Genomic DNA, 25,751 nt, shown 5'->3' on the forward strand with positions numbered 1-25,751 from the left:
AGCCACGCCTGATCCCAGCATCAAACCATCCAATTATAGATATAATGATTCCGATTTGAAGGGAATTTTACGTCCATCCGGTTTGGAATTTACCATTATTTGTTTGCATGCTGTGCGAGAATTAAATCAATGAATTTGTTGGACTAAAATAGGTCCGGTGGGCAGCGTCAGATAATTGGCTTCTTTAAATAGTATGGAAAAGAAGGAATCTGACCCCAAAGGCAAGCTTACAATCGAAGCGGGAGATCATGATGATTATGGCCTTTTTGTCTGGAAATGTTCGGCTTCCACCTAAACCTTTGCATGGACCATGTTTCTCAGCTGTCATGCCTCTTCCCTATAATCCTTCTCAATTATGGTATATTAGGAAACGGTATTTCTTTTACGGTTAACCACCAATTCAAATCCGACGAAACTATAGCGAAGTTCGGCTTTGGGTTAGCCCCCCAGATCAAGTGTCGTTGTTGCTCTTGTACTTAAGGTTGAGATGGAAGACCTGGGCTCTAACCATTCCGTATACAACTCAAGTACTATATCACGACATAAACAAGGCCGCCTAAACTAAGCCAACAGTCCACCATGATTGTCCATACGCTGTCCCTCCAGGCGGGATTTAAGTGGGGGACGCGGGGGCCTGATCGGGGCCTGGAGTTTGCAAAATTAATGAAATTACTAGGGCTGTCTCGTTCCTGTGCATCCCTGAGACCCCTATCGTAATCGGACAATAACATAAACTCAACATGGCATCTTCGAAAAACTCCTGAGGCTAGAAATTGGCTTTATTGTCTACCCCACGCTCGGATGAAGATGAGGCTCGACGTTGGTCCCTCGATCTCCAAGGCTTGCAAAATTGACAACGGTCCTAAGATAAAAAAGGTATATAAGTTTAGAAAAGTATATATGTACTTGGATGACATGTATTATCTGTCCGTGCGATATACATGTCAATATTTTTTTGGCAAGCAATACATATGTACTCATGTGCAATGGACATGATAAGTGTCCGGTAGATGAGGCTCCGATCTACTCTCGAGATAACCGGTCTTTGGAACATATGTACAAAAGTCCTACACGGCTAATACGGGGTCGATAGTAATCTACAAAACCGAGATCCTCGAACTGTTAAGTAGTAAACAACCATATCTATTCGCTTGTTGATGTTATATCTGCATAGCTATATCAATAGTTCGAAGAAGAAGAGTATGCAATATATGCAATTTAATTAAATAAGTGTTTAAAAATTAGTTACAAATTACTTGATAAATATGAGAGAAAGAGAAATGAAAGATAATAATACAATATAATATAATTAATTATTGAATAAAAAATTACTTAACAAGTAATGAAAAATATTGACACCTTGACGTCGGCTCTTTGCCGCATGGGGCTATAATATGTTCTAAGGGTTGGGTTGTTCGCCCATTAAAGCGGTACTTGAGCTAGGCTCAGAATGTCATGAGACAGTTCGGTCTTGTCGATCGACTTGAGTAACGCAAATTTTGGTGAGAATCTAATGCCTCAAAAACTAAGGATTTAATGAAATAAGTCATTTTTCACTTATTAGTATTCTCTTTTCCTCATAAGACATTTTCTCATCCTTATTATTTCTTTCCTCTTCCTTTATATTTCTTTCTTTTTCCGTTATGTTTATGGTATTTGGAAGCCGAATGAGTTTCAATTAATTCAGTTTGAGCTCCATCGGCCTACTAAAAGAATAAAACTTTCATAATATGAATTTTTTCCATACAATATATATTTTAAATAATTAAATACTTAATTTATCAAACACTACTTAAATGTACCTAATAGTTTTTCATATTATCAAGGAAGAAACCACTAAAGGTGATGGTCTAGTTGTTAATAAAATTACTCTCATGTGGTTTGGTCATTCAGAGGTCTTGAGTTTGAATCTCCTCTATGCATTTGTATCAAAATATTTACTAGAAATGTGATGTTTGCTTATTATAATAGGTATTTGGTAGTGTTATACTGATGGAGCTAGTGCATTTTTTTGGCAAGTAATATATATATTAATTTCCCTAAGATTGTCAACCAAATCAGAGTGGCGCAGCGGAAGCGTGGTGGGCCCATAACCCACAGGTCCCAGGATCGAAACCTGGCTCTGATATACTAGAGTGGCTTCCGACCTGTTAAATTCATTTTTAATCCCCATGTTTTAAAACAATTTTATTTTTCAATATTTATCCAAGTCCCAAAATTATTTATTTAATCCGCAGTATCGAAAATAATCACAAGCATCCGCCAAGAAAAAAGCTTAAAAGAAAAAAAAAACAAAAATCTCTTCAACTTGCAAATCATCAGCTCGCTTTCTCATTGAACTCCAGTGGAAATCACCTAAGTCATATTCATTGATCTCATCAAGACCTCAAATTCAGCATACGACGTTCTTATACAACTCGCATCCACTAACAATGGAGTTTATCCGAACAATCACAAATCACCTACGATCTTAGCTAGAACATCCCGCGTGGCAGCAAAGGGAAAAAAATGTCCCTGCACTTCCGATTCAGAAGTTCCTTATCAGCTTATTCGTTATTTTCTACCGGGCACGTATTTTGAAAATTCTACGTCGCCTCTAGCCTACAGCACTCCTTCAAGATGAAGGGAGGTAAGAGAGTTCCAAGCGGCCGGTCCATTCCTCTCCTGGCTTGAGGGTGATGGGCTTCTCGATTGCCGCCCCATCGACACACAGCATCTGCTTGTACTCTTCGTCCCCGAAATCAGCCATGGCTTTGGATTTCTTCTCCCATGGGTTCCAAACCACTGAGCAAAACAGGAACCAGAAACTCCTTAACATTATACCTCAGTTGTACAATTCGTATTTTTGATCGAGCTAAGTTTGATGAATCCCCACGAACTAACTCAAAATGAAAGATATATGAACGAAAACTAAATGAAGCTTACCGACATCTGGAAGTCCTTCCTTGCGTATGATGAATGTCCGTTTCCTTTCATGATCGAAAATTGCAACATCCGATGAGCTAAGGTATACCCGATCCACCTGAGAATAAGTTAAAAAAAAGTGACATCAGTTTATCAGAAATAGTTGAACTGAATAACACAATGAGTGAACCTATGGAGGACTCGATCCACGTCAAGCATGCCAATTTGTTCTCGGAGGAATAATTATAAGAAATAATGCCCTTACCTCAGATTCAAATGTTATGGCATCTCCTTGTTCGGTGAACCGCTCTCTCTGGCACAAGTTGTCAAGGTAGTCAAGTGTCTCCAATCCCTCAACCCGAACTTCACTGCTCATAGAGAATGTTTTTAGACTTCACTGGCAATATGCCGAATGCCGATACATGTGTAAAACCCAGGATCTTATATTAATTACCTGATATCGGTGATGGAGAAATAAGTGTGATATGCAATAGAAAAACTAAAGGGCTTGCAGTTGATGTTCCTGATGCGCGATGTCAGGGTCAGATACCCATCTGCCGACAAACCCACCCTCAGCCGAAACTCGAAACTGTAAATTGCAGATTCAGATTACAACAACGTCAAAAGCAATTCAGAAGAAAGAAGAAAGAAAATCAGAAGTTTATTGAAAATCCTTAGATTGCATCCGGGATGCCGGTGAATGCAGGTTCGTACAAATAAATGGAACAATTGATAGGATTTCACTAACCGAAAACATCCTAAATGCAGAACAACTGAATAAATGATCAAACGAGCCACAGGGTGACTTCGTTTGGAAGCAACCTTTCCCAGTTTTCTACATTTTTTCTTCTGGGAGAATAGGAAAAAGATAGAACCAAAAAGGGCAGGATTGCAGTTCACCAGTCATTTTCATAAAACCGACGTTCTCCTTTCTTACTTCATCCCTCATCTTATCTTTTCAAGAAAAAGAAAAAATATTTCCCTGAATCTAGCAGAAGCAGCTGAAGATTGATCATACGTGTGGGGCCAGATCTTGAGATCATGTTCAGACGGTTTCAGGAGCAAGTCGATGTAAGCCTTTCCATTAGAGTTGCTTGGGGGAAGCGGTGGGGGGTTTTCATCGATGACCCAAATCTTGTTCCTGGCAAAGCCGTGTTGCTCCAGCGTCCCATGATTACCAAACTGAGACGCATTTTTGAAACAAAACTCAGCAGATACGCAACTGCTGTAACTGATATGTGCCAGTCAAGTCATCGTTGTTGCTAATGTAGCAAAATGCAGGGATATACCTGTGGAAAACAGATAGGAATCCCTCCTCGGACCGGAGTAGGTGGCTTAAAGATGGCCTGCAGTTTGCACAAACCCGGGTTTGGGGGGAAAAAAAAATGGTTCGAGTTAACAGAGTGCAACAAGAAAAGGAACAACTAAAGATGCCTACTACCACATCTTCCTCGCCCATACGGAACAAATAACCAGATAAAGAAACCAAGTACCTTACTGCTAGTAAACAACAATTCCTCTCCATGGTCGGTTTTCCACGAAAGAATCTGCCCTCCGTGCAAACTAACCTGCGAAAGGGACGGAAAAGGGACCATGGATATTTTAAACACGATTCACTCTGAAGTAGGCAATACTCGTGGGCTTGTTAATTCGCCGCTTTCACCACCAATCACAGGACTGTTCCCAGAAGCCAAGAAAAAGCCTATCCCTATGACTACAAACTTTGACCGAATCAACACAAGCATGGCTTGTTGACTCGGAATACCCAGAGAAATCGAATAGGATCTAACCCGAGCAGAGGCCCCACGAGGGTTGTGAAGGATGACTTGACTGATCCCGTTACGGTCCTTGGTGAATTCAACTGGTGGTTTTTGATCACGGGCTACCCCGGGATGACTCATCTCGAGATTCTTCGTTGCAGCAAGCGAGCAAGAACAAGAACAAATGCATGAGCAGCGAAAGACGAATACGGATGGAGTACCCCTCCTTCACCGGTTTCCCCTAATATAACTTCGGAAGCTCTCTCTCTCTCTCTCTCTCTCTCTCTCTCTCTCTCTCTCTCTCTCAGAGAATAAAAGAATGGCTCGGAACACAGAGAGAAGAAGACCCAAGAAGCCTCGGCAGTCGCAGGATCAGTTGGTGAGCTTCTGACCTTTCTTGTGACACCCCATTACTTCCCCGTGCATCCGTAACAAACAAGAGTGAGCTACTTCCACAACTACCCGAAATCTTTCCTCAAAAAGAAACTTGATTAATCTTTTCTCAGATCACATGAATTCGCACTCCCCGACACGAGTCCTCGTCCCGCACCTCGAATCCACGGGAGCTCTGTGAATGTCAAAGGACTAGCAGCCTCAGCAAGCAACTCTATCTGCAGTTTTGACCCGAGTCGTCGATCAAGAAAGCAAGAAAGGCTTTATATAAGTTGGAGCCCGTTGAGGATAAGAAACAGTTAACGACTCTGTCAGAGACTGCTTTGTGCCTGAGAGGAGGACGAGGAGGAAGAAGAAGAAACTGTCTTCAGTTGGGATTGGTTATTCGTTTCGGTTGGATTTCTGATAACGGGAACTCAAATAGACACGTTTTTTTGTATTGACTGGGCACGCCGGGAACGAAGTTCCAACGAAAAAAATGGTTAAAGAGAAGTCTGCAGTGAAGTGGAGCCCGCACCTAAAATTGTTTCAGATTAGGTCAGAACGTGTGACCATGATTTAACTGAATTAACGACCCCTCCCTTGGTCCGACCAAAAATACCAAAAAAAAAAAAGGACCTTTGCGTTTAATGGATCGGGCAGGGAAAGATCTTTGATTACCGAAGCAAGCCCAGACGAGCTTGGAGAGTAGTTTCAGTTATATATACGTTGAGTATACCTCGTGATGTTATAAGAAAAAATATCTAGTGCCCCATTAGTGTATGTCGAGAAGGCAATATCGCCGATGTCTTGCAAGAGATATGGGGTGATAGGGAAGCTACAATGAATCGGACCCGATAGACCCGTGGAGGCCCACCGAACCCCTCTTTGCCCAATAGATGTCAGTAGTCTCCAAGTAGGCCCATGATGTATCACGAATATCCCCCAATTCGGGGTTCTCGCAAAGGCACCCCTGTCCAAGGGAGGCTCGCCGAGGCTCACCCGACTACAGGAGGCTAGCCAAGCCTCCCCCGACTTGGGCCGCTAAACTCCCGCACCCTCCTGCGAGCTAGACTTGACGGTCGCAGACGAACGGACTCGACCCGATTTAATGAGCCCAAGGCCAAACAATGATCGAACTTGCCTAGAATTGCTTAAGTATAATCTCTCACATCTCTCTATAAATACCAAACCTACACTCAAATGCAAGTGGATTGTTCCTCTGTTGTGATTGGAAAACTCTCTCTTGAATACTCTCCAAAATACACCTCTAACTTGAGCATCGGAGAGGGCTATCAGGCACCACCCCGAAAGCCCTTCTTCTTGCAGGTCACAAGAGGTGGTCGGACTCAAAGGAGGACCCAAAAATCTTTCATGACGGGGAGAGGATTTCCACCCGAACCTTTTTTCCCGCATCAGACATGTAAAGGAAAATAATTGGATATAAATGGAGTTTTGCTACATGATCTATTAATTTAAAACTTTTGAATTAGATATAAACCCGATGCAACTGAATATTAAACTATATCTCTGCAAACGGACTCAATTTATGAATACAGTTAACTTGTAATTTATGGAAGGGGTTGAAACTCCTCGAATGTTAACGGGACGTGTGGTGCCGACTCAAAAATTAAAAGGAAAAATGGTTAGATCGTCGTGAAAGAATTTTCACGGACTTCAATGATATTAACTATTTGAGCATGCCTATACATACATGTAATATTATTAAAAAAAATGATTCATCAAAATATATATTATTTATGAAAGGGGTTTAATTATAAGTTAAACAACTGAAAGGCTAACCGTAAACCGTCCGCGTAGGCGTAAGCCGCCTCGGCCCGAGGCGAGAGCAGTCAAAGCAAATTCATCAACTTGATGTTGACTTCCACTTGTCGAATTAAAGAAAAATATATAGAGGAAAAGGTCAATTCTTCCTCTTCGGGGCTATTCGATCGACAAATTCTTTTTTTTTTTTTGGGTTGAATATATATGTATATATAAATTTGGAATGAGTTGGAAGACTTCCGCCAATCTCATCCAATCACAAGTAAGGAATCCATAAGCATATCCATGAAAATGGCACACTCCCATCCCATGAGTTGCAATGGACTTTTCCTTTCATTTCCCATCAACAACAGCTATAGCTTCTCTCCATCTGTTATATATATATATATATATTTATTTATTACTGAGATGGGCTGCGTGAATTAAGCCAAATCTTAAATAAGATGGGTTTTTTTAGATAGCTAGCATTCAGTTTTAACGCTCACAGTTATTTGTAATTAACTTTTGTTGAGTCTCGTAAGACAATTGCGACAGATTAATTTTCGCTTAAGCAAAATTTCGTAATTATTTTTTTATTGGCATTCATGTATACATCTAGAACAACATGCCTTGTTTGACCACCTGGGCGAGTCAAATTGAAAGAGCTAATTCGAATAGGAAAAATTGATTATCCGAATCCCCATGTGTTTCAGATATATATACTTGACGCGAACTGGTCATACAAAAGTGGCCATAGATATCGTCCACCATTTAGACATTTGGAATTCAGAGCCACCAAAAGTGCGTCCTGGGATTAAATAAATAAATAAATAAATAAATATTTTTTTGTTTGACCAAGCTGCGATGGATATCTGTGAGTTCAGAGCTACAGCCAACAGCAATGAAAGTGTCGTCAATTCCTCTCTTTTTGTTAAAATTTGTTTTTGGCTGAAATTGTCACTATTTGGGATAAGGGCAATTTGAGTGACTAAACTCGGTCGGCGTTAACTCACGTGTTGCGCAATTTTTCAAAATTTTTCTTTTAATGGTGCGATGAATTATTGAAAGGAGGAAAATAAGGAGTTGAAAGATTGGAGCTTTATATATATATATATATATATATATATATAAGTCTCTCACGTCGCTATCTTTTTACACATTTATAGTGTGTTTGGATTGAGAGTTGAGTTGAGTTGAGTTTTGATTTTAATTGGTTTGTAATGATTGTATTGTTGAATTATGAGAAAAAGTGTGAAAAAATAATAAATAATTGAGAGAAAATAATGATTAAATAATGATTGTGTTGTTGAATTGTGAAAAAGTAATGAATAGTTGAGAGAATTTAATATTAAAAATTGAATTGAATGGTTAAAAATATTTAAAAAATAAAAAAAAGTAATGATTGTGATGTTGAATTGAAGATAAGTGGAGTTGAGTTGAGTTGAAAATTGTTGCGAATCCAAACACACTCTTAAACTTTTATATCTTTTATTAGGTAACGGATCAAATGTTAAGTTCATGCATATGAGGAATTGAAAATGACGAGCCAAGAGTTTCATTCTTAACATACATGATGAGTTCTTGTAATTATTTCGGCTTATAGGCATATATATAGTTTAAATATTGCGTGATATTGAAATTTACTCCCGAGTGACCACTTTAAAAATTAAATATCAAAGTTTTATACACAAACATATATATATATATATTTGTGTGTATATGCAAAAATTTAATAGATCTCTACTAATAAGCTCAATTCGAACTGGTCCACTTAAGGGTAGACTCTCCTAATTAAGAATTTTTTCCATTCATAAGAATCAAACTCGAAATCTTATTTAAATAAAACGTTGAATTGCTTAAATCAATATTTATTGGTATATACAAATGTTATTTTAAGTATATGGCACAACTCCATATACGTCCTCACTCTGGCATATTATTTCTTAAAAAAAAAAAGAGAATCCCAAATTAATGCATCAAAATAATTTTTAATAATCTAATCTCAAGATGTCATGGTACGTAAAAGAGAATATTAAATAAAATTTATAATTTAAAAATTATTATGACATATTATCAACGTATTCACTCTTTTTATAATAACCTCATATGTGCATCGGACACCACGCGACAATATGATCATTTTAAGATTTTCCGAACATTACCTCTTCTAATATTGTGAATAAAAATTTGGCAAGTGGTACGGGATCAAGAATACGGGCTTAGTACGAACCCAAATGCAAGGCCCATGCAACGTATAGCCCACAAAAACATAAGTCCATGCACCCAATGAAAAATCGAATACACTTGCCTGGAGGGAACGGTCAATATGGAGTTAGTTATCGAGTGATCCTACCTTGCTACGTGACGCGAGGAAGCACTAATCAAATTGCATGAAATTAAAAACTTGATACTAATCACTCGGATAATTTCCATAATTATCATTCATTAGAGAATTCTTATTGGTTATTTTTTATTTCGTCATTTAAGGTAAAATCATCTAAAATTTTCTCGTCAACGTGGAATTTGAATACCAATGGTAAAAAACTACCAGACGTCTATAAAAGGGCATGGGAGGCAACGGTTAGGGGGAAAAAAACTCTCCTTGGTCGTGGCAATTAGAGACATTCGAAAGAGAGACACTGTCATTGCGACGACTTCAGCAAGTGAACTCTTCTTACATATATGTAAATCCAAAACAAAATTAGACAACTGAAACACCTGCCATATAATAATCATCATATGTCACCTAATTATTGACATGTTAATGAATCTCAGGAATTCTATATATTGCTGCAACTTGAGGACTAGTGAAACAAGATAACAGTCATGAGGATACGAAATCTCAAAGGTATCAACAACATTCTCTTCTTATCTTCAAGATTATTTCTAGTATTTCACCAATGATATTTTTATCACCATTCGAATTACAAATCGAGCAAGTGAATTCATATTAACATTCTGCCTATTCTCTATAAATACCTTGTCAGGAACGAACCTAGTTATATTCCTCAATCTCTTACAATCCTAACAGTCTTTTCTTTTGCAGGCTCGCATAGGATTAAAATTCTCATAAGAGCATTACTATTTGTGCCTAACATTTCTACCTAAATTTAATGCTAAGTGGCTTGCTACTAGTCACAATCGGTCACTAGAGGCCTCAAAGACCACCGAATAGGGGTTGCTCAGGGCAAGCCACCACCACGCTCTCTCTCGGTGGCAATGTCAATTCGTCTTCCTTTCTAAAGACGTTTTTTTAAATAATCTATTTTTGAAATTAAAATGAAGAAATCTAAAAATGACACGTATATGAGTGAGATATGTAGCTTATCATAGTTTTTTTTTTTGGCTAGGCAAGTGAAGCTTATCATAGATTTGATGAGGTTAAGAAATTTGTCGATTCCTAAAGTGTCACACAAATTAAATAGTTCGAGTACAGCAAAAACTTTAGGACTCTGACTCTTTTGGCACGTCTTGGGATTTTTCAGGGGGGTTTTACATATGTATTTATCATCCCTGTATAAATGGCAGGGCCTTTGTTTTTATACGTCGGCGTAATTTAACAATCTGAATGGTAAAAAGACCACATAAAATGTTTATGATATCAAAAGTAACAAGATTGAACGCAAATAAATGAAAAGGATGAAATCGAAAGTGATGTCAAATGTAAAGGATCAATATGTACTTATCCCTGAAATTTATTTATTTTCAATAGAATGTAATCTTAACTGTATTATATATTTTTCGTAGAAGCACGACCATGTCCCTACCATTCTAAAAGGAGGGTGTCATTCTCTTTTTACAAAATTATATGGGTGCTATTCAAATTCCAGTTTTCTTTTATATTATTAATTATGTCAAGAAATTGGATTGTGCAATTGCCGTAAGGATGAGAAAAAAAATCGGTAAGTATCACACAGTTACTGTAAAATCTATTTCTATATCTATGTATCTATATCTATCTATATAAATTATAAAAGTTAAAACAACTTATAGGATGGTGCAATGTAAGATTTAAAAGCTTATGGTCGAGTGACTTTTAAAATTCTTACCAATCATTATACGACAAATGACGTGTCATTATCGTGTCACATTACACATGAAACTCCAAATTTTATCAGCTATAGAAGTTGAAAAGCCTTTTACATTTTAGATATAGACATATACATTACACAGGGGCGCAAACATAACTTTTAATTAAACAAATTGTCACAATTGAAAGATAAGATGGAAATTAACTTCATCATAGACAAAGATTCGTCACGATTAAATTTTATGCTACCTATACACCTATTTAATTATACCGTTCGATCTTTTTAGTAAATATATGCGACAATTCTAGCTAGTACATTTGCATGGTCCTTTCATCTAGTTTAGTTAATAACGAACACATATGAAGGTGGAGAGAAACTTTATATTTCTATTTTCTTTTTTTAAGGCAAACTTTTTTTGCAGAGGCTTGACTCAAAATATGAGTGATATTGTTCAAGAGTGAGGATATAGGAAAAATTATAGCAGTAAAAGATAATTGAAGAAAATGAATTTTATTCTCGTATTTATAGGAAATTTGGTACATTGAACTTGAAAAATGACGCGTATCTCAAGACTAACACAAGCATAAGGTAAATACTAACTCGTGACATTTTGTTTTAATATTTTAGTTTTCTATTTTTTGAGGCAAAGCAATTACTTTGGTTTTGGCAAGAAGCAATTAGTTTTTTTACCGCATGCTCCACTCGGCATAATTACCCAAAAAAAAAAATGGGGCAGTGGTGCTGGCATGAGTATGTAAAAAAAGAAGAAGTTAATTCGACATAAAAAAATGCTAATTTGTCGGAAATTTTGTTCATATATTTTTTTATCTTAATAATCATTTGTCAAAGATAGAATTTTTGAGGCTATTAGAAAAAAGGTAATATGACATCTCGTCATTATATTTACCGACTTTTATATATTATAATCGATTATTACATGTGTTAATTTCTTACATTTCAATCTAGAAATTTCAATTGGCTTGGACATTATTATCAAACTAATAGCGCATTGGATAGAAGGTAAATGAATGGAAATTGAGGGGAGGAGAGAAAAATTTGCATAGAAATTTTTTTATACGAAGTCCCCATCCCCTTCTCCATTTGCCTCCATCCAAACAAAAGGAAATATCTTGTATATGATTCAATGTAAAACCTGCTGGTACTTGTTTTTTTTGAAAAATTACAACGTACAACATAAGGCTGACCATCACAAAAAAGCCCAATGCCCAAGTCCAAACCTGGCTGGAAATGATACAAAAACCAAATCCATCATGCAGTTTGTGTTGCTCCAGCGAGTTCCAGGCTCCTAAGTGGCTTTCGGGGAGACGCTTCCGAGCAACAAGAGGAAGCCAGAGCTTACTAGAGCTGACTGAGGTGCACATCAAGCGACGTTGCAGCACGATGCAGCAACATGGCAAAGGAGGTCCTGAGCCACTGACCAGCTCTATGTCACACTCTTCACCATCTTCGTCGATTTCTTATTTGTTCCTCGAGTCCTTCGAGAGTGTCTCGAGGTTTTAAATGCGAGGCATGTCTCCAGACAATTGATGTATGATCAATATCATGAAATAAAATACACTGAATCTGACATTTAACCAAGAAAAAAAGAAAGAGGCTCGTTTTAGAGATGGCATCTAGGAGGGCTTGAGACGGCTATATCGATCCTATACCCATACCTGTTAAAAAAAAGAAGTCAATCCTAAACTCTTCTCAAACCCACATTAAGGTTTTAAAAGAAAATTCTCAAACCCATCCCACTAATTTAACGAAAACTCATTGGGATCTCATTTTTCGCCCGTTAATAAGTTTGCGAGAAAAGTTTATATGAACTTATCATAACATCTGATTTATAAAAAATGGTTTGATATAACAAAAAGTATTCAAATATAAATAAATAAATTATAGAAAAATAATTATACAAAATAAAATAAACCACAACACTTATAAATTCATAACATGTTCGAAAAAACGAATCGTAACAGTTATAAATTCATAATATGTTCAAAAATAATAAATCGCAGCCCTTTCAAGTTTGTAACACTAAACAAGTACTACAAATACTAGAAATTGAAATTATAATAAGGGGAAACAAAAGAAAATAATAAATGTAATTTTGTAAATATTAGTAATATGGAGGGTAATTTAATAAATTTATGCTTAACGGGGTTTGGGAGGGGTTTTAAGGTAAAATCATAAACCCATCTCAAGCTCTACATGGTTTTACTTTCCTAAACCATTCTCATGATCTAACGGGTAAAACATGTTAAGCACCCATACGAATTTGTGATGGGTGAAATACCCGTTATATAGACCCGTTGCCATCCCTACTCGTTTTTGGAATTGGCTTGTTTCAAATGTTCGGGAGGGCTCATGACTTGTGTGTAAATGATTAGCCATAGCCAGAGGCAATATGATCATTGCACGTTTAGTACAGTTACTCCAAGTAAAAGCAAGATTGAATTCGAAAATGGTGAGCGAAATGAAAATAGAATAACAAATTCCCCGATAATATTATTTGCCTCGACGGTGAAATAACACTGGTACAAATGACAAGTATAATCTCATCTAATTTTCTCGATTCAAGTTTATGAAGAATCTAAATTATGTTTTCATATCACGAGCGTAAGTAAGTCGAGCTTACTCACGAACTACCCAAGAAATGGCTCGATAGATTTTTGGTTAAGTTCGGCCAAGTTGAGCTCCATAAATTTTTGGTTAAGCCTGCTCTGGTCGTACAACTATCGTTTAACGGAATGCTCCAAAAATTTCAGATCCTACGGTCTCAGACAATTTACGAGGAACTTTCTCAGATTGGATTGGTTGGATTGGGGTTGGGAGTACGTTCCTCCTCCTTTATATGCAGACAAACAAAACAAATAATGCCGATACAATAAATAAATAATATAATACTAATACAATTATTAATTGAAAAGGAAAAGGAAAAGGAAAAGGAAAAAAATCGTGAATCGTGATCCAACATATGTGCCTCATATAGAAGAGGAGGGAAGGGCTGTTTCTTCCTCTTCCTCAATAGCAATCGAACACCGTACGCACACGGATCGAGCTCACGCGTCGCTCGATCGGACTGCTGCTCTAGAATCTAGATTCGCGCTCCCTCCCCTTCGGATCCCCAGTCTCCCCCCCGTCCAAGCGAAGATGAACAACGCCGATGTGTCGAAGCAGATCCAGCAGATGGTCCGGTTCATCCGGCAGGAAGCCGAGGAGAAGGCCAACGAGATCTCCGTCTCAGCCGAAGAGGTTCGCCCTCTCTCTCTCTCTCTCTCTCTATGACTCTCCCGCTCGATTAGTCTTGAATAATTGCTTCTGCCTCTTGATGGTGTCGGATTTTACCGGTAATTCGACCGGATTTGCCCAATTTTTTTTTATCAGTGGGATGCTGATCGGGGCAGTTTTGATGAGTAATGATTTGATATGCTGTGGACGTGGCCACTTGTCTTATCTGCTGATCGGTGGAACCTCCTGGCAGCCTAGAGTTCATATAGTTCCACGATTTTACTGAACTTTTCTATACTTTCTGCCGATAATCCGATATTTTTGGAGTGATTAACCCTCGGATTGAGTTCTGGGGAGCAATCTCCTATTGTGGAGTGGTTTATTTATATTTGATTGGTTATGCAATGATTCAGTTAGGTGCATGTCATGCACCGTGGACATCTAACTTCTCTCTGGTGGTAGTCATTGAATAGTGCGATTGGATCGGTTGTGGTTGCAGGAGTTCAACATCGAGAAGTTGCAGCTAGTTGAGGCGGAGAAGAAGAAGATCAGACAAGAGTATGAGCGCAAAGAGAAGCAAGTGGAAGTTCGGAAAAAGATGTAAGAATTTGATTTTTTGATTGATCCTTCTTGTTTTATACCGAATTCTTCTTTGTTTCCCTGCTTTTCTAATATCCCAGTGTTGATACTATTTCTCAGTATATTGAATATGTACCTTGTTTCTGAATTGTGTGTCGTTTCAATAACTTTAAATTTAAAGTATTCTGCGTTCTTTATCCTTTGCCAACGCAGTTGCACATTTGAGTGGTAATGAGTTTACTCAGAGGATGTTTTACTAAAGAGGATTAATAATGGTGACTGAGTGAAGTAGCAACTGTTGCTTTGGGAGACCAATAATTTAGACTGTGTCCGGAAGTTGCTTGATGTTTCAATTTTCAATGGAATCAGATGTTGTGTATAAGGGTGTTTGTAGACCTGGTAAAAAGCGCAGGAAGGTGTTTTCCAGAATGTTCATTTAGTTTGACATTGGAAGATAAAATAATTATTGAATGGATTTGAAGGTCAGGATCATTGCAAATTTTTTTTATGTTTACGCTCTCATGGAGTAACCTTATTTTCATGATTTAGGAAAACATGTTCATTCTTTTCTTCAAATTTTATTACTCTACTGGAGATCATGGCCATGACCAAGCACCATAAATTGGTATCCAATCCAGCAAGATTGAGGCTTGCTTACTATTCATTTCTTGGGTTCTGGCAGTGAGTACTCCATGCAGCTGAATGCTTCTCGCATTAAAGTTCTTCAAGCTCAAGATGATGTGGTAAATTCCATGAAAGAAGCAGCAGCTAAGGACCTTCTGAATGTTAGCCGTGATCACCGTGTGTATAAGAAACTTTTGAAGGATCTCATTGTTCAGGTTGGTCTACGTTGAAATCATGTGCATTTCCTGTTCATTCAGTTTGATTGACTTTTGCCTGTAGTCATGAGAGTATCCACTTTTCCTTTCTTTACATGTGATGAATAAGCTCTCAAATTCTCTCACCCCAAACTTGAGAGTTTTAAGATCTCTCTTCCTTTTTATGCTTAGTTGCTCAACAGCCCTTTTGTTACAGAGTTTGCTGAGATTGAAAGAGCCTTCTGTATTACTTCGCTGTCGGAAGGATGATGCGCATCTGGTGGAATCTGTGTTGGATTCAGCAAAGGAGGAGTATGCACAAAAGGCAAATGTTCATCCACCAGATGTTATAGTTGACCATCATGTGTACCTTCCTCCACCTCCTTCTCACCATAATGCCCATGGTTCTTTCTGGTAATTTTTTTTTCTGCAATTTCTTTATGATACCTGATTGATGCGCATTTTCATGATATAGTATTTCATGAGTAATTGTTCCAAGGATTTGCTGATAATGTTCTTTGTTCCCCCTTACCCTATTTCCCCCAGCGCTGGTGGAGTTGTTTTGGCTTCCCGAGATGGGAAAATTGTATGTGAAAACACCCTAGATGCGCGCCTGGAGGTTGTATTCCGTAAGAAGCTTCCCGAGGTATGTTTTGAATCTTTTTAGTCTCTTCGACACTTGAGCTTGATGAGTAGTTATATTTTGGATTGTGACAATACTTAAGCTTGATCCTGGCTTGTTTTGACTATATCACATACAAAAGATATCATGTTCAAATTTCACTTGATGAAAAAGACTGTTTTGGGTTTATTTTTATTTTTTTATTAGTGAAGTCTGAGCTTTTCTGGTTGCATCCGTGGCAATTAACTTTCATAATGGGCTTTTACATTTAGAAATCTAGAATTAGTGGGGAAATAATGGCAATTGGGGTTTCTGAACCTTGCCTATAACATTGTCCATTTATCATGAAGAAATGATAGGAGGAGAGAGGGATGCTTAGAACTTTATCTTATCCTTCTACCTTTCAGCATGGATATCATTCGTGCAGGTGCTTGTTGAGTGTCTAAGAATGTCCATGAACCTTTATAGATAAGCCTTTAATTGCGTTTTAGTTCAAGAGTTCAGACTCGGTCAATTTCTCATGTTGCATTGTACTATAATCTTATCATCGATTGTCCAAGATCCCATATCAGACATTATGTTACTGCTAAATGACTAGCTCCTCTAACAATGACATGAATCTTTTTGGCATTCCAAAAGGCTTGCTACAGAACTCAGTGATAGTCTTAATTGTAAATTACAGAACGAAGTCATGAACTGGCAGTCTTGGATGATGCTGATGTCCTTGTCATGTGCTTGATTTAGGCTTTCCTGAGACATTCATATCCATATATGTTTGTTATTAAACTTTGCTCAAGCTTTTCCAAGATTTATGTCTGGAGAGTTTTGCCAGTAATTAAAAGTTTTCTGCGGTTTTGAAGTTTCTGTCAATTTTTAGAATGGCTTTCAAAAGTCAAGCAAGGGATGAGCGTTAGCATGGGAAGGGCATTGGTAGTGTAAGCTATGGGATAGTCTAGAGCATTGGGCTGGTACGTTGCCCTTAGCCAGATGCTTTCGTGGGCAGTGTGACCGGTGATGACATGAGTAGGCTTTGTTTAACTATGTTAAGTGGATTTGAACATGATTGGGTGGGCATTCTCTTCTTGGCATGTATTGGGCCTCAGCCCAAATCTGGGGTATAGAAGATGCTGAGGAATGAGCCGCATATATCTGAGGCTTTGTTGGAATTGGCCTTTTGGATTCTCTTGAATATTAAATGAAGCCAATTGCCCCACCAAATTGTCATTATTGAGGGTGCCGACTGATGATTGCTCTTCACTGGTGTGATAGTTGTCGGTTCCCGTTCTTAGCTTTCTTACTTGGGTCCTAAAACACGTGTAAATTTCTCTTCAGTGGCTTAGCTTGCAGGCGTTTCCTTGAATGCTACTGTCCAGATAACAAATATTTGAATCTGATATATAGCTCATCTATAATGGACGTGGAATGTTTCTCATTTTGGTATAATAGCGTCAAAAGACTATATTGTTTTTTTGCTCGTGTTCATCTTCTCTTCTTCACTATACAAACGGGTGGTTGATAAAATTGACTGCTCGTGGGTCCAAAACCATTTTTTCTGTTCCCATTAGTGTAATCATGTTCAATGGCTGACCGACATGATTCAATGATTGAATCTGTCTACTTCAATCGGTTTTCACCTTTATCTTTTCCTTTACTTCACTGCCAAACGAGAGCAATCGCTCTGATTGTTTCTTCACATGCGCCAAATATTGTGAGATTGCTGGGACGGTGTTTTGAGGTTTGACAGATTTTTGCTTCTTTTGCAGATCCGCAAGTGGCTCTTTGGTCAGGTTGCTGCGTGATTTGTTGGACTGTGTTGGTTTCTGTCATCCGAATGTTATTATTTTTTTTTTCGAGCTTAGGGATTGGAATACACCGCCATATTTTGCAGTACTACTGTTATCTTCGAACATGTTCCTTGCTGTTGTCATGTGATGTGTATGGAATTGGAGGCGGGGTGAACACATTCTTCTTGTCATTCGTATGATTATTGTTTATTTAATAAAATCCAGCAGCTGGTTATTATGAGAATAGGACTGTCTTCCATTTCTGCAATCCGCGATATTCTCTACTTTCAGCAGACAGAGAGAATCGGGACAGATGGAAAAGAGGATGCTGAGCGACAAGACGGGGATGGAAACAGTATATATGTATCGACGTCTTCTTTTTTGTGATGACTTGTCTTGTTCTGCCATCGCATCTAAATTATTTTAGCGACAACTTTCTTATCATGGAATAAACAGTGAACTCTTTTTCTTTTTTTCTTTTCTCCGACGTAATCGTACAAATTAAGACCACAACAATTGGCACGTTTCTAATTGAGAAATGACAATTAAATTAGGTAACAAAGCTCGGTCATAACTACCTGTAAGACCTTTTTGATCACCGAATAAAACGCTGAACTCTTGTTTTTCCTCCTGTGCCGATGTCAAGTTGATACAGAGTCGAGATCAAAATCGGCAGTTTTTCCTAGTCGATAAACGATAATTGAATCAAAGTACAAGGGTCGGTATGAACTAATAAATTTTTTTATAGAATCTCGTGTATGGGCTATTATTGTTATATTTGAATTTTCAGAATAGATTACTCATCCCCATAACTGAGGGCAATGCTATAACTATGTTTTTGTTGTGTTTTTTTTTTTTCACGACTAATTCAGTTCAAGTCGGGTAACTTACTAGGGATAAAGCTCTTACAGTATAAATTTTCTCCATTAATAAAAATCGAACTCAATACCTTATTTAAGGAGTAAGTATCGAACCATTTGAATTTTGAAGTAACCTGCCTCCATATAAATATGCTCTTTTATATATCGTTCCATCTATATATATATATTATACACATAATATATTACTTCTTCCAGTCTTACTCATAACCAAAATAAAGAGCAACCCGATAAAAATGTTTTTTTTTTTAATTTCATTTTTGTCACAAGATTAGCCAAATAAGCCTAATGGTGACACAGCAATGCAGAGAGGAAAGAGGCGTACAAGTCCGACGGTATGATGGCTGCCGGTCGAGAGCGAGCTCTATCTATCACACTGGACCTCTCAAATTTTCTTTTATCTTTTGTCCAAAAAAATTTAAAAATTTTATGACTATTAAGAGTGAACGTGGCTAACAAAGAGTATCTAATGTATAAAAATGACTCGTTCTTGGTGGAACTTGGGGCTTGTAGTACGATAGGGAGCTTCCTTGGTTCCCGGAACCCTTCTGCCCTCCCAAGAACCGGACGAGCCTCCTGTGTGTTTAGTAGGAGATCCATGCCCTAACGGTTCTTCGGAATGTACCTCCCTGGAACTGTAGAATTTTTTCAAAAGGATTAGCATGGCTCTTTCGGTTAATTGATCTTTTCGTCCCATGGCAAGGTCGGAGCCTTACCAAGAACCACCACAAAATTCTGGTGTTGTGTGTGGTTTACCAGTTCTATCTGCTACCAGTTACAGTCTACCCGATAAAAGTAGGTTGTTGGAGGGTTTCTTCCATGGAAAAGGGAAGTTTTCGGTTCCGACTTTCAAGGATAATGAACCGATTCGAAAAGATAGGTTTCTATTTCCGTTCCAATGCTTTCAATAATAGTAGAATTATTTGTATCTCTTTGCAGATTATTCGATGCATGATGAAAGTTTAGGTTCTAGTTCCCTTCAGATGTGGATGTCTCGGGTACGTATTGAGGGCGTGAACAAAGAGATATTAAAGAGCCCAATTATGAGGAGGAACCAACATTAAAAAAGTATCATTAAAGGTTTAAAAAATAATGCGCATATATAAATATTTATATATATATATATGCACATATTTTAAGGTAACATCGAAAGTTAGGTTGGACGTGTTGAAGAACCAAAACCTTCGTTGAAAATGCATCTCCAGCTTCGTTTTCATCTTTTTTTTTTAAAAACCTATTTGTAGTTAATTATTAAAACTACCGTCTTAATAAGCTTTAAACAATTTGTGAAATCATACATGAGTTTCAGTCAGGTATCATTTTTGATTGTATACATTCTTTTTTGCCATATTATTGAAATTTGTGGTATTTGTTACACAGTCCGGATACTAAGAGTATTTTATGGAATATTCGAACTCGCTCATACTTAATTAATAAAATTAAGTGAATCTAATAATTACAAGGATGCACGTTCAATTCGATCGAAACTCATCATAAAATTCATTCGTTCACATCTCCGGTCAACTGCATGCATATGGAATGATCAGATTTCTTTTATAGAGTGATGGAATCAAGATGTATAATCATTATCATTGTGAAATAATTTTCCTTTGTAGCCACCAATTCTAGAATATTCATGGGTGTGGGTCTTTTAAATAAACTAGCGCAAAGGGTCCGCGCGTGCAGCAGGGCTAAATTTTTTCATCAATAATATGGTAATTGTAATTTATGCAATACTCGATATAACACATAACTTCAATATATATTAATAGAATAATAATAATTCATAATTGTTAATACAATTTTAGATTTCTTACAAGGTATATTTATTAATGTATTTAAAAGTTAATATCTCTTTATATTTTGGTTAGATAATTAGAAAGCCATTGTTTTATTTTAATAGGTCATTTTGCTCAATCGATATTCATTAGGATTGAAATATAAGAAAGAATTTATCTGATATCTTTAATTAAAAAATCATTATGATATTTTAGGATTTATTATATAGCCAGAAAAGTGTTCTAGAAAAATTTTAAATTATACCATAATTACAATATGATTAGCAACTGAAATTCATGATGAGAAATAGAAAGAAAAATATGATTATAAAAGAAAATTTATGAGTGCTCAAAGAAAAATTTAGAACTCATTATAGAATATTTTATCAAAGAATAAAACTTTACAACTAATCGGGGGAATCTTTCAACAATTATTTCATACATATGAAAGTGAAAGTACCAATAATGGAATAGGTAAGAAATTTAAAAAAGTCGAGTATATTGAATAAAAAAAAGCATAAGTAAAAGATTTTAGGAGGAAATTTTTTCAATACGTTGAATTACTATGTTCTAATTGTGAAAAAATTTTAAGAAACAATTACTACAAGAAAGACTCTTATTAGAGACAAATAATGAGTGTCAATTATAACATTAGTCTCTAAAATTCTCATTTTGAGACAAATAAAATATATGTTTCTTATGCGAATTTTATTTGCCTCTAAAAATACCCAAAATTAATACTTTACTAAATTACAAATCTTTATTACAATTATTAGCAACAAATAAGTCTTTTGCCTCAAAAGAATAACTTTTAGAAACATATTAGTAGAGGTATATACAAAATTTGTTACTAAATATTTTTTTTAGAAAGGAAAAGGCTTAATTGCTTCTAAGTCTAACCTTATTTGCCCGTAATATATTCCTTTAGAGATAAAATAAAATCGTCTCTAAATCTAATTCTCATTTGCCTCCAACTTACGAAATTTTACCTACAGAGCAATAGATAAAACGTTGAAAGTTTGATGGATTACTTTTACCTAAACATAATTAATTTATTCAATATGAATTAGAGGATATTCAAATAACTCTCAACATAAGTAGAAAATATATTTTATTTATTTATAGATGTAAATTACATTATGCAGATTTTGACTTAAATAAACTAGAATTCTTTTTGCGTATTCTACTTCATCTATTGTGTTTATATATGATAAAATACATAAATATTTGAATAATTTAAAAATTTTCAACTTACCAATCGAGAAGTTAACAATATATATATGCACAATGTTTGATTTCATATTATATACATATCAATTATTTTCTAAATTTTAAATAATTATATAAATAAATTTTTTACATATTTATTGAGGCTTGACAAAAAAATTAAATATAAATTAATTGTAACTCAATTCAAAGATGCATTGATGGTGAAATGGTAAAGACCCCAGGCTAAAAATACTAAGCGAGAGGTCAATGGTTGAGTCGGGTTCAAGGCACAATATAAAGATATGACAGAGATAATAATCAAATGTAATTATCATTATTTATTTTGAAAAAAAACTTTATAGACACAATTGTCCTAAATATTAAATTTAGTAATAAAATTTGTAGCCTGCTTATTAGAGGCAAATTTAATTAACACTATCAGTACTAATTAGTGACTTTTATTAATTGTTGTCAATTTGCCTCTATAGATCTAAAACGACACAGGTAAATGAGGCAATCTACTCTTTTGTCTCTAATATTTTTAGAGGCAAATAAATGACTTTTGGAAGCAAATATCATTGCTTCTAAAAGGAATTTTTCTTGTAATGAGTTAAAAAAAAATTATGCTACAATGTGACCGTCTAAGATGACTCTATCCTAAAACTAATTTTAATTCATTATAATATAGATATATAATGAATTATAGGGTCGTGGGTCGATAATATCTCTCAATTTTCTTTCTAAGCCAATATAAAAGACCCCTTAAATAGGGGAATTATAAGGTCTTCTAATATATATATGTATATGTATGTATGTATGTATTCAGATTTTACCTAATTTTCCAATATTTGGTTATCTTTTTTCATATATAATATTACAAAAATGTTAAATTATGCTAAATTGTATGCCTATTATATCCTTTTAAAACTTATATATAATAAATAGTCCTTGAATGTTGATCAAGAGAATAATAGAAGAATAAATAGGAGGACCAAATAAACAGTATTATTATGTAATTATGATTTAGATATCATGTTTCTAAGATCAAGAAAATATCGTCGTCTGCAACCACTTTTTTTCGGGTCTTGGATGTGCCCTTAATAGCACGAGTATATTCTGTTCTCTAAATATGAATGGGTGAAAATATACTAAAAGAAGCAATCGAATATTTCATAAGTAGCAAAACCAATCACGAAAAAAGTGTAAAATGTTTCTTGAAATCATTCAAGAGAATATTCCTTATTGGGTCCCTATAATTCGATGTGGCTGAATTTATCTATCTCGTGGGTTTACGGGGGTGGTCACGAGAGCCATGAGAATAGTCGGTGATCATAACTAAGTCATCCCTCATTATTAAAAAAAGAAAAATATGTACAAAAATTTTAAAATTTTTTAAAAAGCTGAAGATTGAAAATAAAAGGGGAGAGGGTGGGGGAAGAGTGTATGAAAACTCCTCCAATTCGCTACCGCATTTGGACGGAAAAAGAAAAATATGTATTAAAAAAAAAAGAAGGCTGAAGATAGAAAAAAGAGAGGAAGAAGGGGTGGGGAAGGAGTGTAAGAAAACTCCCCCAACTCGCTACAGCCTTTGGACGGGCGGGGATTTATGTATAGTTAGAGTATGTATGTGTGTATATGTACATATATAATAAAGTATAATAAAATAAAATAAAATTCTAATTTGTGGGAAAAAGTATAAAATTGAATGACCATATTGGCACACTCGTCTTCTGGATATCGATTGTACTCCTGATGAATGAGACTTCTGCCATTTGGGACCATAAGAATGGGCGACGATGATGCATATATATATATATATATATATATATTCATTACAAGGACAGTGAATCTAATATAATCAAATAGAAATTTTACTAGTTAATAAATGAACACAGATAATTTCATAGATTATATGAAATTTAAAATTTATTAATTATCAAGTGAGTACATATGTCACTGTATTACACTTTTTTTTCTTATTGACTATGCATATTTAATGAGTCCATATGTAACATATCTACATCCATATATTATAATTATAAATTTGACCGACAACTCTTATAATGCACTCAGAGTTTTCATGTCATACGGACTGATTCCACTGGAGCCAATTGTTTTGTTTTATTATTATTATTATTATTATTTTTTGCCTACGTCAACTGATTCATATCTATTGACTGAAATTATTTTTAGGAAAGGAAATCATTAAAAAAAAAGGCATGTGGCTGGCCAGCAGCCAACGTTATCGCTTCCATTGCCCTTGCCATCAGGGGGACTATATACAGTGGCTTTTGCTAGTCCGATCTACGACATTGAAAATCAAAGGCTATCTAGGAAAGGGACCACTAGATTATAAATGCATTTGGCTATATCAATTAAATATATTCAGCCGCTGTCAATATATATATATATATATATAGATGCACATGTGGCATTAATGGTGGTTGCGGAAACTGTATGCCTTCTACAAATTTCTAATTTCCAATCTCTTGTTTCACGTCTCCCGATACCTTTTCACCCTTATTAAACACAGAATTAGGTAAGACTCTTTTGCAGATTTCTCTGAAGAGAAACTAGGAAGCAAAATCAGGGTAAGTCGATACGCCATCTAGGATATCACTCTAGTAAAATATATCAAGGATAACTCGTAGTTCCGTATTCATCAAGCTGTCACTGATTATGTGCACTTGTGCATATAGCTAACCGAGTCCTTGGCCTGGGGGATCGAGAATGCAGATATGATAATATCCATAATAGTAGTATATATCCATATATTAAATCCGTCAATATATAAATATATATTAAATGATTAAGAAAAGGTATTCATTACCAATAAAGCATAAGCGTTTATTTCAAGCATTTCGACGTCTATTCCTCTTAAATAAGGTTATGAGTTTGAGTCTTATGAATGAATAAAATATTTGATTGGGAGAGTTTTACCCTAGTGAGCTAACCAGTCTTAGACTAAATTAGTCGGGGGACCGTTGAATTTTTGGATATCAGGTTACGTAACACTAGAAAAAGAAAAGGTACTCCTGCTGTGGACTACAGTTGCATCCAAGCTGGAAGAGTTTGTTATTCCATATTATGTGTTGCAGAGTTTATGCTCTTTAATCTGCAGGAGTGACTGGGGTGGTTAAAAGCTTACGAAGTAGGGAACCAGGAAATGTTTCATGTCAGACATAAGGCACACGTTCAGGCCGCTCGATTAATGTTGGTTCGTCACAGTTCTAGGGGTCACCAGCTTCGTTGCCTGGTATCGTGTTTATATGTATCTTATGTATGTTGACCATATTTATGCTCGTAGGAGCTTTTCTATTATTTTTATTTTCTATTATATGGGTAAGGAAATGAACTGATAAATAAATAGGCACAATGAATTTCACTGACGAGAACGAAACCTGAAACCTTTTGATTTTTTTAAGTAAAAGCTTTCGTCGTTGCACTGTATAATCCATTATCTAGATGGAGCTTTGATATAATAACTAGCTAGGAAATGGAAAAAAAACTAACCGTCAGCCGGGATAAAGGCCAGGCCAGTGACGTGTTTGGTACATTTACGACTCTAATTGACTGACAACTGAGAAGCCATTGCCCTTGGAATGGAGCCTTTAATTATAGAGTTGGCGGAGGAAACATTTCCCTATGTAGATATTAAGATGTTTCCAACAGTCCACCAGACCACCGCCATTAGAAATCTTCCAAGAAAAAATAAAACAAGGAACCAGCAACCTGTTTGCGCGGAGAATTTCAAGGAAATGATCCGGAGGAATAGCGTTATTCTTTGGCATAACATAGTATGGTTCTTATGACGATTCATTAAAGTCTAATGTCTCAATGCACATAATGAAGATTGAAGTGACAGCCATCCTTTGTTACTACAACATATGCTGTATAACTTTATAAATATATGATTCTTCTTATAATATCTGTAGATTAATAGCTAGTATTGGACTTGGGGTACTAAGAAAAAATAAATAAATAATTTAAGAAAAATCTATAATGTATAAAATGGGAA

At 35.9% G+C, this 25,751-nt stretch overlaps 2 protein-coding genes and 1 non-coding gene across 3 annotated transcripts; 2 read left to right on the forward strand and 1 right to left on the reverse strand.

Annotated features, from left to right (window-relative positions):
* The first annotated feature begins 2,056 nt into the window (after positions 1 to 2,056).
* On the forward strand, positions 2,057 to 2,128 carry TRNAM-CAU. The gene has a single exon. It is a non-coding gene; the product is annotated as a tRNA-Met (tRNA).
* A 172-nt stretch (positions 2,129 to 2,300) lies between these two features.
* LOC116202589 (putative glucose-6-phosphate 1-epimerase) lies at positions 2,301 to 5,509 on the reverse strand. The gene is made up of 8 exons (XM_031534186.1): positions 4,695 to 5,509; positions 4,398 to 4,472; positions 4,194 to 4,250; positions 3,923 to 4,086; positions 3,359 to 3,493; positions 3,170 to 3,272; positions 2,926 to 3,022; positions 2,301 to 2,784 (listed from the first exon to the last, which is right to left on the reverse strand). Exons 1-8 carry the CDS (start codon positions 4,803 to 4,805, stop codon positions 2,615 to 2,617), a joined length of 912 nt encoding a protein of 303 aa, XP_031390046.1. The 5' UTR covers positions 4,806 to 5,509; the 3' UTR covers positions 2,301 to 2,614.
* An 8,253-nt stretch (positions 5,510 to 13,762) lies between these two features.
* LOC116205157 (V-type proton ATPase subunit E) lies at positions 13,763 to 18,112 on the forward strand. Its single transcript, XM_031537658.1, has 6 exons — positions 13,763 to 14,089; positions 14,565 to 14,665; positions 15,327 to 15,483; positions 15,680 to 15,876; positions 16,009 to 16,108; positions 17,848 to 18,112. Exons 1-6 carry the CDS (start codon positions 13,988 to 13,990, stop codon positions 17,881 to 17,883), a joined length of 693 nt encoding a protein of 230 aa, XP_031393518.1. The 5' UTR covers positions 13,763 to 13,987; the 3' UTR covers positions 17,884 to 18,112.
* Positions 18,113 to 25,751: the final 7,639 nt, after the last annotated feature.

The sequence above is a fragment of the Punica granatum genome, chromosome 4 (genome assembly GCF_007655135.1).
Source record: "Punica granatum isolate Tunisia-2019 chromosome 4, ASM765513v2, whole genome shotgun sequence".
Classification (NCBI taxonomy): domain Eukaryota; kingdom Viridiplantae; phylum Streptophyta; class Magnoliopsida; order Myrtales; family Lythraceae; genus Punica; species Punica granatum.

Excerpts from the sequence above, each read along its gene's own strand:
- LOC116202589 (XM_031534186.1), bottom strand. The coding sequence starts at position 4,805 with ATGAGTCATCCCGGGGTAGCCCGTGATCAAAAACCACCAGTTGAATTC. Across the intron at positions 3,023-3,169 it reads CCATAACATTTGAATCTGAG|GTGGATCGGGTATACCTTAG; the intron begins GTAAGGGCATTA and ends ACTTATTCTCAG. Across the intron at positions 2,785-2,925 it reads GGAAGGACTTCCAGATGTCG|TGGTTTGGAACCCATGGGAG; the intron begins GTAAGCTTCATT and ends TGTTTTGCTCAG.
- LOC116205157 (XM_031537658.1), top strand. The coding sequence starts at position 13,988 with ATGAACAACGCCGATGTGTCGAAGCAGATCCAGCAGATGGTCCGGTTC. Across the intron at positions 14,666-15,326 it reads GTGGAAGTTCGGAAAAAGAT|TGAGTACTCCATGCAGCTGA; the intron begins GTAAGAATTTGA and ends GGGTTCTGGCAG. Across the intron at positions 15,484-15,679 it reads TGAAGGATCTCATTGTTCAG|AGTTTGCTGAGATTGAAAGA; the intron begins GTTGGTCTACGT and ends CTTTTGTTACAG.